The following is a 13,371-nucleotide window of genomic DNA, read 5'->3' as shown; positions in this document are numbered from 1 at the left end:
TGATACTGGACTACTCACAAAGGCAATGCTGTACGCGGGTCTAAGCCCACTTCCTCGGGCCAATACAGTGCCAAAGGAGTTAATAGCCAGAGTTCTGAGCGCATCTGTCACAGTATAACCCACTATAGCTCATTGTCAGAGTAAAAGATCTGTGATATATTAAGCAAAAATAATAGAATAATAATATTTGTAAATGTAATACCTTATAGAGAACGATGGTCAGTATTTGGTCTTCTTCAGCCAGTGTTCTGAATAATTGTGTGCTGACACATCATGCTTACATGTAGTCATCTACCCTGTACCAGTAACACATCCTGTTGAATGATGTCAGACAAATAATGTCAACATCTACAATTCAATTGATTCATGAAACTATTGTTTGTGTCGCTGAACCATTTTACATTTTACAATGGTACAATGCTACAGCAGCCAATGTCCATCTTAGGATATAACAAGGCTGCTTATTCTTTCTAAAATTTGTCCTCAAACCTCCTTCTCTGCCTTTAAAGCGAACCTGAACTCAGAACTTCCGTTCTGCTCTAAAAAAATAAATAATAAATAAGCAACAGCATAAAAACCTTAACAGAAAATACAAATGTTGCAATAAGTCTTCAGTGTGTCTACTTCCTGCTTTTTCATGGAAGCAGACATAGGATTAACATACTGTGTTTACAAATTAGCTGTTCAGCTGAGGCATTCAGCTGACACAGCTGAGAAAGTTAGTTAGAGAGAGTGGTTAGTCACAAAAGAGAGGGAATTAGACAGGCTAAGCCCTCTAAATACATACAGGGTGCATTACTTTGTGTTTTCCTTCTGTCCTGTACAAGAGGTCAGGTCCACTTTAATACAGTCAGGTTCATCAAAAATGTTGTCACATTTGCATCAGGCACAATGTAAAGTTTACTTATACAGCATCAGATGATTAAGTGTTAGTAATAAAGCTAAACAGCTGTCTTGTGTGTGTAGCGAGACAAACTTAATCGCTAGTGAATGTTACGGAGCCTCTTAGTGGTTACCGTCTCCAGTGACACCCTGCCTCCAAAATCATGCAGACACCAGTCTCGATGCAATATATTTATTCCCCACAGACCAACGTGGACGAATGGGGGTAAGCAATTAGGAAGTATGGCGCTAATCAAACACTTCTTAACTCAGCAAGATGATAACAGTAAAGTAATATGCTTCAAACATTCAAAGTGCATGTGTATGTGTATGTCCAAAGTAGCTCCTGCGCCCCTCCAGTGTCACTCTAAAGAAGTGTACACTAGACTGGCGCAGAACGCACCACAGTAAAGGGACAAACTTAGGAAACTGCAATCAACACACGGTAGTAACCTCTTACACCCCTCCAGTGTCACTTTAAAGAAGTGCACACTACACTAGCGAAAAGACGCACAACCATAGCAAGGAGACAGACTTAAGAAATGCAATCAGCAGCACAATCCTATTTAACTCCCGACTGGCCAGTGGGCTGTAATGCAGTTCTGCACTCAGGGTACCCTTTAAGGAACGTTAGGAACGTTATGTGCGTTAGGAGCCCCATTGGGCCTTAGCAGACCAATGGGGTTCCTTTAAATCAGAAGGAACCCCATCGGTCTGCTAAGGCCCAATGGGGCTCCTTGGAGCCCAAATTCAAAGATGCTTAGAGAGCTCTGAGCTATATAGCTCAGAGCTCTGTCGGGTCCGTGCAGGATGCTAAGTCCCCGCCGGCTCCCGCTGCCCTCCCCGCCTCTCCCACATGTCACCCACATGTCACCCACATGTGGGTGACAGATGTGGGCGGGGTGGACAGCGGGAGCCGGCGGGGACTTAGCGTCCTGCGAGGACGCGTAAGTGTATGCGGCGGCTGAGCGGCGAGTGACGTCAGGTGCGGCGTAGTTACAATGTAACAAAGTTGTTACATTGTAATAACTTTGTTACATTGTAACTGATAGAACATTTCCGAGGCTATTGCGAGGGATCATTTATTTAAAGGGACAGGTAAATATTAATGGTTAATTAAGAATATTAAAGGACTTTTTTCGTGGTTATGTTTTTTGTTCAATTAAAATACTTTTTCTAAGTGTTTGTGTGTTTATTTACTTTTAACTCTTAAAGGAAATGGGTAAGGGGTACAAGTACCCCTATACTCATTTCTCCTGGGAGGGGGGGTGGGCATCTGGGGGACCCCTTTTTAAAGGGGACTCCCAGATGCCACCATGAACCCCCCCAGGAAATCGCGGCCTCCACCTCCACCGCCCATCGGAGGTGGAGAAGAGCCCCTTGTCCTTGGATTGGACAAGGGCTCGGAGGGGGAGGGGAAAGCTTGGCTGCCCCTCCCCTTCCGAGACCCCCCAATCCATAGACCGTGCGGGCTGGTATAGTCAGGGTGCGGAGCCCCACGCGGCCGGTGCTCCGCATTCTGGCTATCCCAGCCTGCATGCGGGACAAGGGGTTAAAGAGGTCTGGGAGGGGGGACCCCACGTCATTTTTTTTTTATATTTCCCACACTCAGAACGAAGTAAGTAAAACTCTTCCCACTTGGGGGAATCTATGAAAATAATACACTATTGTTACCTGTGCAAAAAAAACTGACATTTTCCGCATTTGAAAGACATTTTTCCCCTTGAAATTATAAACTATAAACTATAAGGTATTTTTGAAAAAAAAAATTTCTTCTTATTCCCACTGATCCCCTTAATATACCCTGGGAATTTGGTGTTTCTAACTTTTAAGCAGGTTTTGCTATTAACCGTAAAATTCGGCGGGTTTTTAAATGTATACATTTTTCCTTTGAAACTTTAAAATCGATTTTCTGAAAAACTATAAGGTCTTTTTGAAAAAAAAAATTTCCTCTTATTCCTTCTGATCTCCTTAATATAATCTCCAAATTTGAGGCTCTTAGCATTTAAGGGGGCTTTGCTATTAACCCTTAAAGTCGGTGGCTTTTTTATATTATATGGGAGCGTAATATTACGCGATTACGTCAGACTGTGTAATTTCAATAGGAGTTTACGGTCTTACGCGTAATTTGTTACGCGTAATAACGTAACTTACGGTCTACGCGTAATTAATTACGTGTAATACCGTAACCTTACACGTAATGCTTACGGTGCATTTGTAGTGAATTACGATGCGTAATTACGCTAATGCGTAATTTCGGCCCAGCACTAGTTCACACAGTTCTGATCCGGCAGCTGTATCCTTTCATCAAGATTCAGCAGCAGTATTCAGCTCAGTGTGCAGAAATCTGTGTCACAGCACCGGCGTAACTACTGGGGATGCAACCCCATCATCCGCAGAGGGGCCGTGTGCAGGCGGAGCGCTGACACATCCCCCCACTCGATTGTGGGACCCTCCAGCCAGGTGTGGAATTGGCCGCTGCATCTACTAGACGCCGCACCAGTTCATTCCCCGCAGCCAGCAGTCTCCCGGGAGACTGAGCAGGGCTACAGAAAGATGGCGTCTGAATCCCTGCACTGGAGACTGTTTGTGTCTCCAGTACAGGGCTTCGGGTGCCAGCTTCCCGTAGCCCTGCTCTGCCTGTCAGCGTGGGAGATTTGCTACTGGAGGATTGTTGGGGGACCTGCGCCCCAGAGGCCAGCCAGGAGAGGTGACTTCTGCCAGGTGAGTGATTTTTTTTTTTTTACAGCTGCCTTTTTTTTTTCTGGTGACTGCTGCCCAATTTGCGATTTTCTGGTGAACGCTGCCCACATTGCAATTTTTTTGGTAAACGCTGCCCACATTACAATTTTCTGGTGATTGCTGCCAACATTGCGATTTTCTGGTGACTGCTGCCCAATTTACGATTTTCTGGTGAATGCTGCCCACATTGCGATTTTCTGGTGAATGCTACCCGCATTACGATTTTCTGGTGACTGCTGCCCACATTGCGATTTTCTGGTGAATGCTGCCCAATTTACCATTTTCTGGTGAACGCTGTCCACATTGCGATTTTCTGGTGAACGCTGTCCACATTGCGATTTTCTGGTGAATGCTGCCCATATTGCGATTTTCTGGTGAATGCTGCCCACATTGCGATTTTCTGGTGAACGCTGTCCACATTGCGATTTTCTGGTGAATGCTGCCCATATTGCGATTTTCTGGTGAATCCTGCCCACATTACGATTTTCTGGTGATTGCTGCCCACATTGCGATTTTCTGGTGAATGCTGCCCACATTACGATTTTCTGGTGACTGCTGCCCACATTACAATTTTCTGGTGACTGCTGCCCACATTGCGATTTTTCTGGTGAACGCTGCCCACATTATGATTTTCTGGTGACTGCTGCCCACAATACAATTTTCTGGGGAATGCTGCCCACATTACGATTTTCTGGTGACTGCTGCCCACATTGCGATTTTCTGGTGAATGCTGCCCACATTACGATTTTCTGGTGAATGCTGCCCATATTGCGATTTTCTGGTGAACGCTGGCAACATTACGATTTTCTGGGGACTGCTGCCCAAATTGCAATTTTCTGGTGACTGCTGCCCACGTTATGATTTTCTGGTGAATACTGCCCCCATTACGATTTTCTAGTGAATGCTGCCCACATTGCGATTTTCTGGTGAATGCTGCCCACATTACAATTTTCTGGTAAATGCTGCCCACATTACGATTTTCTGGTGAATGCTGCCCTCCTTGCAATTTTCTGGTAAATGCTGCCCACATTACGATTATTTTCTGATGATTGCTGCCCACTTTATGATTATTTTCTGGAGACTGCTGCCCACTTTACATTGAAGTCTATTGCAGTTTGCTGAGTTTGCAGGTCCGCAAACTTTTGCGGAAGTTCGCGTTCAAGGTTCGCGAACCCAAAATCGGAGGTTCGAGCCATCACTATTGGTGGTGGCAGAGAAGGCAGTTAAGCAGCCTGCAGGCAGAGATGCTGTGTGGGGACTGACTTAGTCTTCGGGCAGGCAGTAGCCCTCTGGGATCCATGCCTCATTCATTTTAATAAAGGTGAGGTACTGAACACTTTTTGACCTAGGCAACGCTGAAGGTCCTATCTGACAGGACGCTTGAGGCTGGGCAAGCCAGAAGTTCAATGGTAAATTGTGAAAGCTCTGGCCACAGGTCAAGCCTGCGCAGCCATTAGTCCAGGGGTTCATTGCTGCTCAGAGTGTATATTTTCGCACTTAAGGCCAGGTAGCCGGCTACCTGCCGGTTGAGGCATTGTTGGAGGGTGGATCCCGAAGGGCTGAGACAAGGAGTTGGACTGAAGAAAGTCTGCAGGTCTGACATCACCATCAGATCGCTAGAGCATCCTGTCCTTGCCTGCGTGGACATGGGAAGAGGATTACTGGCACCATTTTTTCCATTATGCTGTGACATCACCCTTAAACGCACTGTAAAGCATACTTGCCAGCTTGTTGTGTAAGTGCTGCATCCTTTCTGCCTTCTGGTAGTTTGGAAACATCTCAGCCACTTTGTGCTTATACCGAGGGTCTAGTAGCGTTGCCACCCAGTACAGGTCATTCCCCTTGAGTTTTTTTTATACGGGGGTCCCTCAACAGGCTGGACAGCAGCAAAGACCCTATCTGCACAAGGTTGGATGCCGACCTACTAGTCATCTCCTCTTCCACACTGATGTCAGGTAAGTTTTTCACCTAGCCCCAGCCACAAACAATACCGCGGGAAAGGTGAGCAGCACAAGCCCCCTGTGACACCTGCTGAGGATGTTCTTTCACCTCCTCCTCAAAGTCACCTTTCTCCTCTGACTTCTCTTCCCCAGAGGACTCCTCCTCCTCCTCCCCCCTCCTCTGCACTGCCGCAGGTGTTGACGACAAATCTGGTTCTGTTTCTGGTTCCCACAACCCTTCCTCCTTTTCCTATTTATGCTCTTCTACAGCTTGATCCTAAGCACGACATGCTTCAGGAAGAAAGTGTATGGAATCAAGTAGCTGATGGCACCTTCACTGTGACTCACCAGGTTTGTCACTTCCTCAAACGGACACACGAGCCTTCAGGCATTAAGCATGAGTGTCCATTATCTCATGGAAAAAATCCCTAGCTCCCTAGAGCCTGCCCTAGCACCGTAGCTGTACAGATACTCGTTGACTGCTTTCTCCTGTTGTAGCAGGCGGTCAAACACGAGGACCGTTGAATTCCAGCAAGTCGGGCTATCGCAAATAAAGGGCCTCGCTGGCAAGTTTTTTCTCCGCTGAATATCGGAGAAGCACGCTATGGCCATGTAGGAACGCACCACACACCTTCCTGGACTGCTTCAGAACCTCCTGTAAGCCTGGGAATTTACACAAAAGTAGTTGGATTATAAGATTCAGCACATGTGCCATGCAGGGCAAATGTGTCAACCTGCCATAACTTAAAGCCGAAATGAGATTGCTTCCATTGTCACACACCACGATGCCGATCTCCAGTTGCTAGGTGTCCTTTTATAGCTGAGATTTTTGAATCGGGGGTGCAGGGGGGTTAGGATTAGGCATCACAAGTGGGGGGGGGGCTTAGGGTTGGGCACTACTAGGTGGGTCTTAGGGTAAAGCACCACCAGGGGAGGGTTCTGTGTGAGAGTAGGGAGAAGTTAGGTTATAGTAATCACTAGGGGGATCTTAGGATTAGGCACCACCAGGCAGGGTCTTAGGGTTAGGCACCACCAAGGGGGTTAGGCACCACAGGGGAGGGTTCTGTGTGAGAGTAGGGAGAAGTAGGGTCATAGTAATCACCGGGGGGGGGGGGTCTTAGAGTTAGGTACCACCAGGGGGGGTTAGGGTTAGGCACAAGGAGGGGGTCTTAGGGTTAGGCACCATCAGGGGAGGATTCTGTTTGAGAGTAGGAAGAAGTTAGAACATAGTAATCACCAGGGGGTTTGTAGGGTTAGACACTAGAGATGGGCCGAACGGTTCGCCGGTGAACGGTTCCAGGCGAACTTTGGTGGTTCGCGTTCGCCTGGACCAGGCGAACTTTTGCGGAAGTTCGATTCGCCCCATAATGCACTATGAGGGTCAACCTTCGACCCTCTGCATCACAGTCAGCAGGCACATTGTAGCCATTCAGGCTACACTAAGCCCTGGAGCCCCACCCCCCTTATATAAGGCAGACTCGCCGGCCATTACACTCACTCGTGTGCCTGCTAGAGACAGACTAGGGACAGCTGCTGCAGACTTGTTCTCCTAGGGACAGATTAGTTAGGTTCTTGGATGCCTGTTGTGTTCAGTGAACCCAGCTCACTGCATCTAACTACCTGTTGTGTTGAGTGAACCCACCTCACTGCATATAACTACCTTTACTGTTGAGTGAACCCACCTCACTGCATCTACCTACCTTTTGTATTTAGTGCACCCAGCTCACTGCATCTAACTACCTGTTGTGTTCAGTGAACCCACCTCACTGCATATACCTAGATGTTGTGTTGAGTGAACCCACCTCACTGCATATAACTACCTTTACTGTTCAGTGAACCCACTTCACTGCATCATCTAACTACCTGTTGTGAAAGCACTTTAGGCCTGCAATTTAGCATTCAATGTGATTTCTGCCCTTAAAACGCTGCTTTGCGTCACATCCAGATTTTTCCCCGGGACTTTGGCCATGTATCCCACTCCGCCATGCCCCCCTCCAGGTGTTAGACCCCTTGAAACATCTTTTCCATCACTTTTGTGGCCAGCATAATTTTTTCTATTTTTCAAAGTTCGCATCCCCATTGAAGTCTATTGCGGTTCACGAACTTTTCCGCGAACCGAACCTTCCGCGAAGGTTCGCGAACGGGGTTCACGAACCTAAAATCGGAGGTTCGGCCCATCTCTATTAGTCACCACCAAAGGGGGTTAGGGTTAGGCACCACCAAGGGGGGTTAGGGTTAGGCACCACCAAGGGGAGTCTTAGGGTTAGGCACCAGAGAGGGGGGTTGGGCACCACAGGGGAGGGTTCTATGTGAGAGTAGGGAGAAGTTAGGTCATAGTAATCACCGGGGGGGTCTTAGGGTTAGGTGCCACCAGAGGGTTAGGGTTAGGCACCACCAGGGGGGCTTAGGGTTAGGCACCACTAGGGGGGTCTTAGGGTAAGGCACCACCAGGGGAGGCTTCTGTGTGAGAGTAGGGAGAAGTTAGGTTATAGTAATCACCAGGGGGATCTTAGGATTAGGCACCAGCAGGCAGGGTCTTAGGGTTAGGCACCACCAAGGGGGTTAGGCACCCCAGGGGAGGGTTCTGTGTGAGAGTAGGGAGAAGTAAGGTTATAGTAATCACCGGGGGGGGGGTCTTAGGGTTAGGTACCACCAGGGGGGGTTAGGGTTAGGCACAAGCAGGGAGTCTTAGGGTTAGGCACCACCAGGGGATGGTTCTGTGTGAGAGTGGGGAGAAGTTAGGTCATAGTAAGCACCGGGGGGGGGGGGGGGGATTGTTTAGGATAAGGCACCACCAGGGAGTGGTTAAGGTTGGACACCACCAGGGAGGGGTTAGGGTTAGGCACCACCAGGGGAGGGTTCTGTGTGAGAGTAGGGAGAAGTAAGAACATAGTAATCACCAGGGGGTTTGTAGGGTTAGTTACCACCAAGGGGGGTCTTAGGATTAGGCACCACCAAGGGGAGTTAGGCACCACAGGGGAGGGTTCTGTGTGAGAGTAGGGAGAAGTTAGGTTATAGTAATCACCAGGGGGATTTTAGGGTTAGGCACCACCAAGGGGGTTAGGCACCACGGGGAGGGTTCTGTGTGAGAGTAGGGAGAAGTAAGGTCATAGTAATCTTCGGGGGGGTCTTAGGGTTAGGCACCACTAGGGGGGTTAGGGTTAGGCACAAGCAGGGGGTCTTAGGGTTAGGCACCACCAGGGGAGGGTTCTGTGTGAGAGTGGGGAGAAGTTAGGTCATAGTAATCACCGGGGGGGGGGGGGGGGGGGGGTTAGGATTAGGCACCACCAGGGAGTGGTTAAGGTTAGACACCACCAGGGAGGGGTTAGGGTTAGGCACCACCAGGGGAGGGTTCTGTGTGAGAGTAGGGAGAAGTTAGAACATAGTAATCACCAGGGGGTTTGTAGGATTAGCCACCACCAGAGGGGGTTAGGGTTAGGCACCACCAAGGGGAGTCTTAGGGTTAGGCACCACCAAGGGGGGTTAGGCACCACAGGGGAGGGTTCTGTGTGAGAGTAGGGAGAAGTTAGAACATAGTAATCACCAGGGGGTTCGTTGGGTTAGGCACCACCAAAGGGGGTTAGGGTTAGGCACCACCAAGGGGGGTTGGGCACCACAGGGGAGGGTTCTGTGTGAGAGTAGGGAGAAGTTAGGTCATAGTAATCACCGGGGGGGTCTTAGGGTTAGGTGTCACCAAGGGGTTAGGGTTAGGCACCTTCAGGGGGTCTTAGGGTTAGGCACCGCCAGGGGAGGGTTCTGTGTAAGAGTAGGGAGAAGTTAGGTAATATTAATCACCCGGGGGGTCTTAGGGTTAGGCGCCACCATGGGGTTAGGGTTAGGCACCACCAGGGGAGGGTTCTGTCTGAGAGTAGGGAGGAGTTAGGTCATAGTAATCACCCGGGGGGGGGGGTCTTAGAGTTAGGCACCACCAGGGAGGGGTTAGGTTTAGGCACCACAAAGGAGGGGTTAGAGTTAGGCACCACCAGGGGAGGGTTCTGTGTGAGAGTAGGGAGAAGTTAGATCATAGTATTCACCAACAGTGATGCTCGGATACCCCCAAATCATGGATTCACCTATTCAGCCATGGTTGAAAGAAAATCTGGAAATGGCGTGATTAATTTCCGAATTTGAAACGGACTCATGAATTCGACCCGGATTTATCCCGTGAATGAGGCAATCACAGAAATTCAGGGCCGTGATCACGGAAAAGCGTTTTAGCTAATAACAAAGCCCCCATACATGCTACAATCACCAAATTGCATGGATTATAAAGGTGAGATGTGACTACAACTTAAAAAAAAATTCAAAAACAACATTTAGTTTTTCAGAAAATCAATTTTAAAATTTCAAATAAAAAAGTATTTGTGATTAAAAAGCCGTCAAAACCCGCCGACTTTAGCAGTTAATAGCAAAGTCCCCTTACATGGTAGGAACACCAAATTTGCCAGACATGTTTTTCAAAAAGACCTTATAGTTTTTGAGAAAATCGATTTTAAAATTTTAAAGGAAAAAAGTATACATTTAAATTTCGGTAAATGGCAGTTTTTAGTGAAACATTTCCCGCCGACTTTAGCAGTTGATAGCAAAGGCCCCTTACTTCCTAGCAACACCAAATTTGCAGGATATATTAAAAGGATAGTGGGAAGCAATATTTGAAAAACAAAAATTGTGCTGATAGTGGGAAATAAAAAAAAAATGACGTGGAGTCACCCCTCCAGAGCCTCTTTAACCCCTTGTCCCCATGCAGGCTGCGATAGCCAGAATGCTGAACTCCGGCTGACCGGGGCTTCGCACCCTGAGCTATACCAGCCCGCATGGTCCATGGTATGGGGGGAAGAAGGGGAATGGGGCGGCCAAGCCTTCCCTCTCCCCCGGAGCCCTTGTCCAATCCATTGACAAGGGGCTCTTCCCCACCTCCGGTGCTCCAGGAGGAGGTGGGGGGACAACTCCCAGGGGGCGTTCATGGTGGCATCTCGGAGTCCCCTTTAAGAAGGGGAACCCAGATGCCTGCCCCCCTCCCAGGAGAAATAAATAAAGGGTTAAATGAAATAAAAACACAACAACGAAAAAAGTCCTTTAATATTCTTAATTAACCAGAAATACTTACCTGTACCTTTAAAAAAAGTTCCCATGTCAATATCCTCAGGAAAAGGCCCCACGCCAATATCCTTTTACTTGTGATCCTCTTTACATTGATTGAAGATCTCCCGCCGGCTGCAGCCACACATGTTGCTCCCTGCCGAAGCATTCAGCTATACACTAAGTATAGCTGAGAGACCTCTGGCACGATGGGGATATGTATCGAGCCTGCCACCGCCCGCCCGCTGCCACTAATAATTGCAAAAGAGGGGAACACAGAGGGGAAAGCCCGAGGTGAGGGGGGGATGTCCCCCCTCCTCACGAATGTGCAAAGCTCTCCTCTTATGTTGCGACCCCTCCTGCCCACCAAAAAGTCCCTGAGCAGGGCGGGGGGGCGGGATTTTTTTTTTTTTTGCAGGGGGCCCAGGGATTTCTAGTTATGCCTCTGCAAGCAACCATAACACATGTATGCCAGAAAGGATGCAATTTTTAGAGGGGAAGAGGGCTCTGACCGGGGGGTTGGAGGGCGCAATTTCAGTGTTTGCCATAGGCGCTATATTACCCAGATACGCCCCTGCAGGGGGAGAGAGTGTTAGGCAGTGGGGGTGGAGGGAGTAGGATTAGGTGGAGGTAGGATTCATGTGTGCATAGGCATACAGTACATTACCTTGTCCCAGCGATCGTTCTGTCACTTCCTCAGTTAGTTTGCTGTAGTCCTGCACCCAGCCAATCACCTTGTGGCTTCAGTCCCCCATGCTGATTGGCTGGCTGCAGGACTCCTGCAAACTAACTAGTTAGTGAAGGAGTGATCGCTGGTACAAGGTAAAGTATGCATATGCACACATCCATGCTCCACCTAATCCTATTCCCTCAACCCCTGCTGCTTAACACTCTCCCCCTCCGACCCCGCTGCCTAACACTAGCCCCCCTGCATTTTTTAACACCTATAATGCTATTTAGCGTTAAAAATTATTGTTTTCTGGTGCAAGGGTCAATACAAAATTAGTTCACTCAGCATACCTGGGAAAAGCAGGTCCACTAGCACAAAGATTCCAAAACCAGAAAAGTGACCGCTACTATAAGAACTATAAAAATACAAAACTTTATTGATCAATTCACAATATCCCATGACTGGCACTCCCCTCAGCAAAAATCCTTCCCCCATAAAAATCTACATTCGCAGGGGCGCTCCTCCAACACACACTACTCTCAAACCACACATACAGTGTGGAAGGAAAGTTGAGACACAAAGGCCAATTGCCATCCGTGATATACTTGAGCCAAATTACTTGTGATACTGTCCAGATCAATTCCAGATATACTACAGAAACAACAGCTCTAAGTATGAGTATAGTTGTCTTGGAGCATCACATAAGCCAGTCCATCCAAACAAATAGGAGATAAAATCTTTACCCGCTTATCAAAGAGACAGACCGTTCAGCTCCTAGCATGCTGAATTCAAACAACAAGCTCAGTCTCTATTTGCCCGTGGCACACAGTGTATACTGATGTAGGCTGCCTGTTGATCTCCACTTGGCGGCGGTATGAACTATTACCTTTCCAGGCAACAAGTAGATTGATTCCATACCTTGTTTAAATTTTGGCGTTCCGCAATTCACAGGTACCTGCTTACCGGCTTTAGTTTGTGTGCACTGGACTCTTCCACCCACGTGTGTTTCAAAGGGAGAGTCCTGCAAGTCTTCCGTAGTTAACCATGCCCACAAAAAAGTCACCCTGCATGCACCATTTTTTAACACTTATAACACTTAATAGTGTTATATAATGTAAGTCAAAGCAGCACCATTTTCATACCCTCGGTGCTGTGTGCCGTTCTTATCTGTCCCGCACCTACACCCCCCCCCCCTTCTTCTCTCTTCCATAATAATAGTTAGGATTCCTGATTTAAAAATTAAAGATATGTAGCTACAAATTACCCCCCCCCCCACACACACACACACATTAATATTGTCCCCTCATAATCTGTGGTACTGCCCCTTAAGTATTGCAGAATCCTCAGTATATTCTTTGTCCACAATGTGTTGCCTCACTATTGCAATGTCCCCACGGTCTCCTGAGTACAGCTATGTCTCCCCAGATTCCCTAGTAAAGCCCTGACCCCCCCCCTCCTTCCCATCTGTTACCTTTATTGCCATTTACCCCCAGTATCCTCATTGTGTTTGGCCCATATTAGGACATAGGACCCTATTGCTGCAAGGCTAGAATGCTGTCTTCTATATCCTACCACCAGTCTCTATCCCTCCCTTCTCTTGTAATATCTCCCCTTTACCTCCTCCTTTCCTCCTCACCTCCTCCCCTACCAGTCTCTAAACTTTCTACTCCTTTTCCCTCTCTTATCCTATCTTTCCCTCATTCCTTCTTGATATCTCAATCTTTAAAATAATTCTATTGATGTGTCACCCTAATTATCATAGGTATTTATCTAGCATAGTCATAGTTTAAAGGGAAGGTTCAGGGATTGTTTAAAAAAAATAAAAATCCGCATCCACTTACCTGGGGCTTCCTCCAGCCCGTGGCAGGCAGGAGGTGCCCTCGGCATCGCTCCGCAGGCTGCCGGTGGTCTCCGGTGGCCGACCCGACCTGGCCAGGCCGGCGGCCAGGTCGGGCAGCGGGCTCCTTCCGCGTTCCAAAATGCGCCTCACGGCGGCGCGCTGACGTCATCGGACGTCCTCCGGGCTTTACTGAGCAGGCTCAGAACTACTGAGCCTGC

General features: G+C 48.1%; 1 protein-coding gene across 3 annotated transcripts in view; it reads right to left on the bottom strand.

Annotated features, from left to right (window-relative positions):
* Window positions 1-275: 275 nt before the first annotated feature.
* The window catches only part of LOC137570465 (alpha-1,4-N-acetylglucosaminyltransferase-like), an 81,349-nt gene continuing 68,253 nt past the window's right edge, over window positions 276-13,371 (bottom strand). For all 3 annotated transcript variants that reach the window (XM_068279134.1, XM_068279133.1, XM_068279132.1), the window contains one exon: window positions 276-314. In XM_068279134.1, coding sequence (XP_068135235.1) covers window positions 292-314 — 23 coding nt within the window. In that variant the 3' untranslated portion in view covers window positions 276-291. The remainder of the gene's footprint in view (window positions 315-13,371) is intronic.

The sequence above is a fragment of the Hyperolius riggenbachi genome, chromosome 4 (assembly GCF_040937935.1).
Source record: "Hyperolius riggenbachi isolate aHypRig1 chromosome 4, aHypRig1.pri, whole genome shotgun sequence".
Taxonomy (NCBI): Eukaryota; Metazoa; Chordata; class Amphibia; order Anura; family Hyperoliidae; genus Hyperolius; species Hyperolius riggenbachi.
Note: the sequence above shows the minus strand (reverse complement) of the source record. Positions and strands in the feature narration are given on the sequence as shown.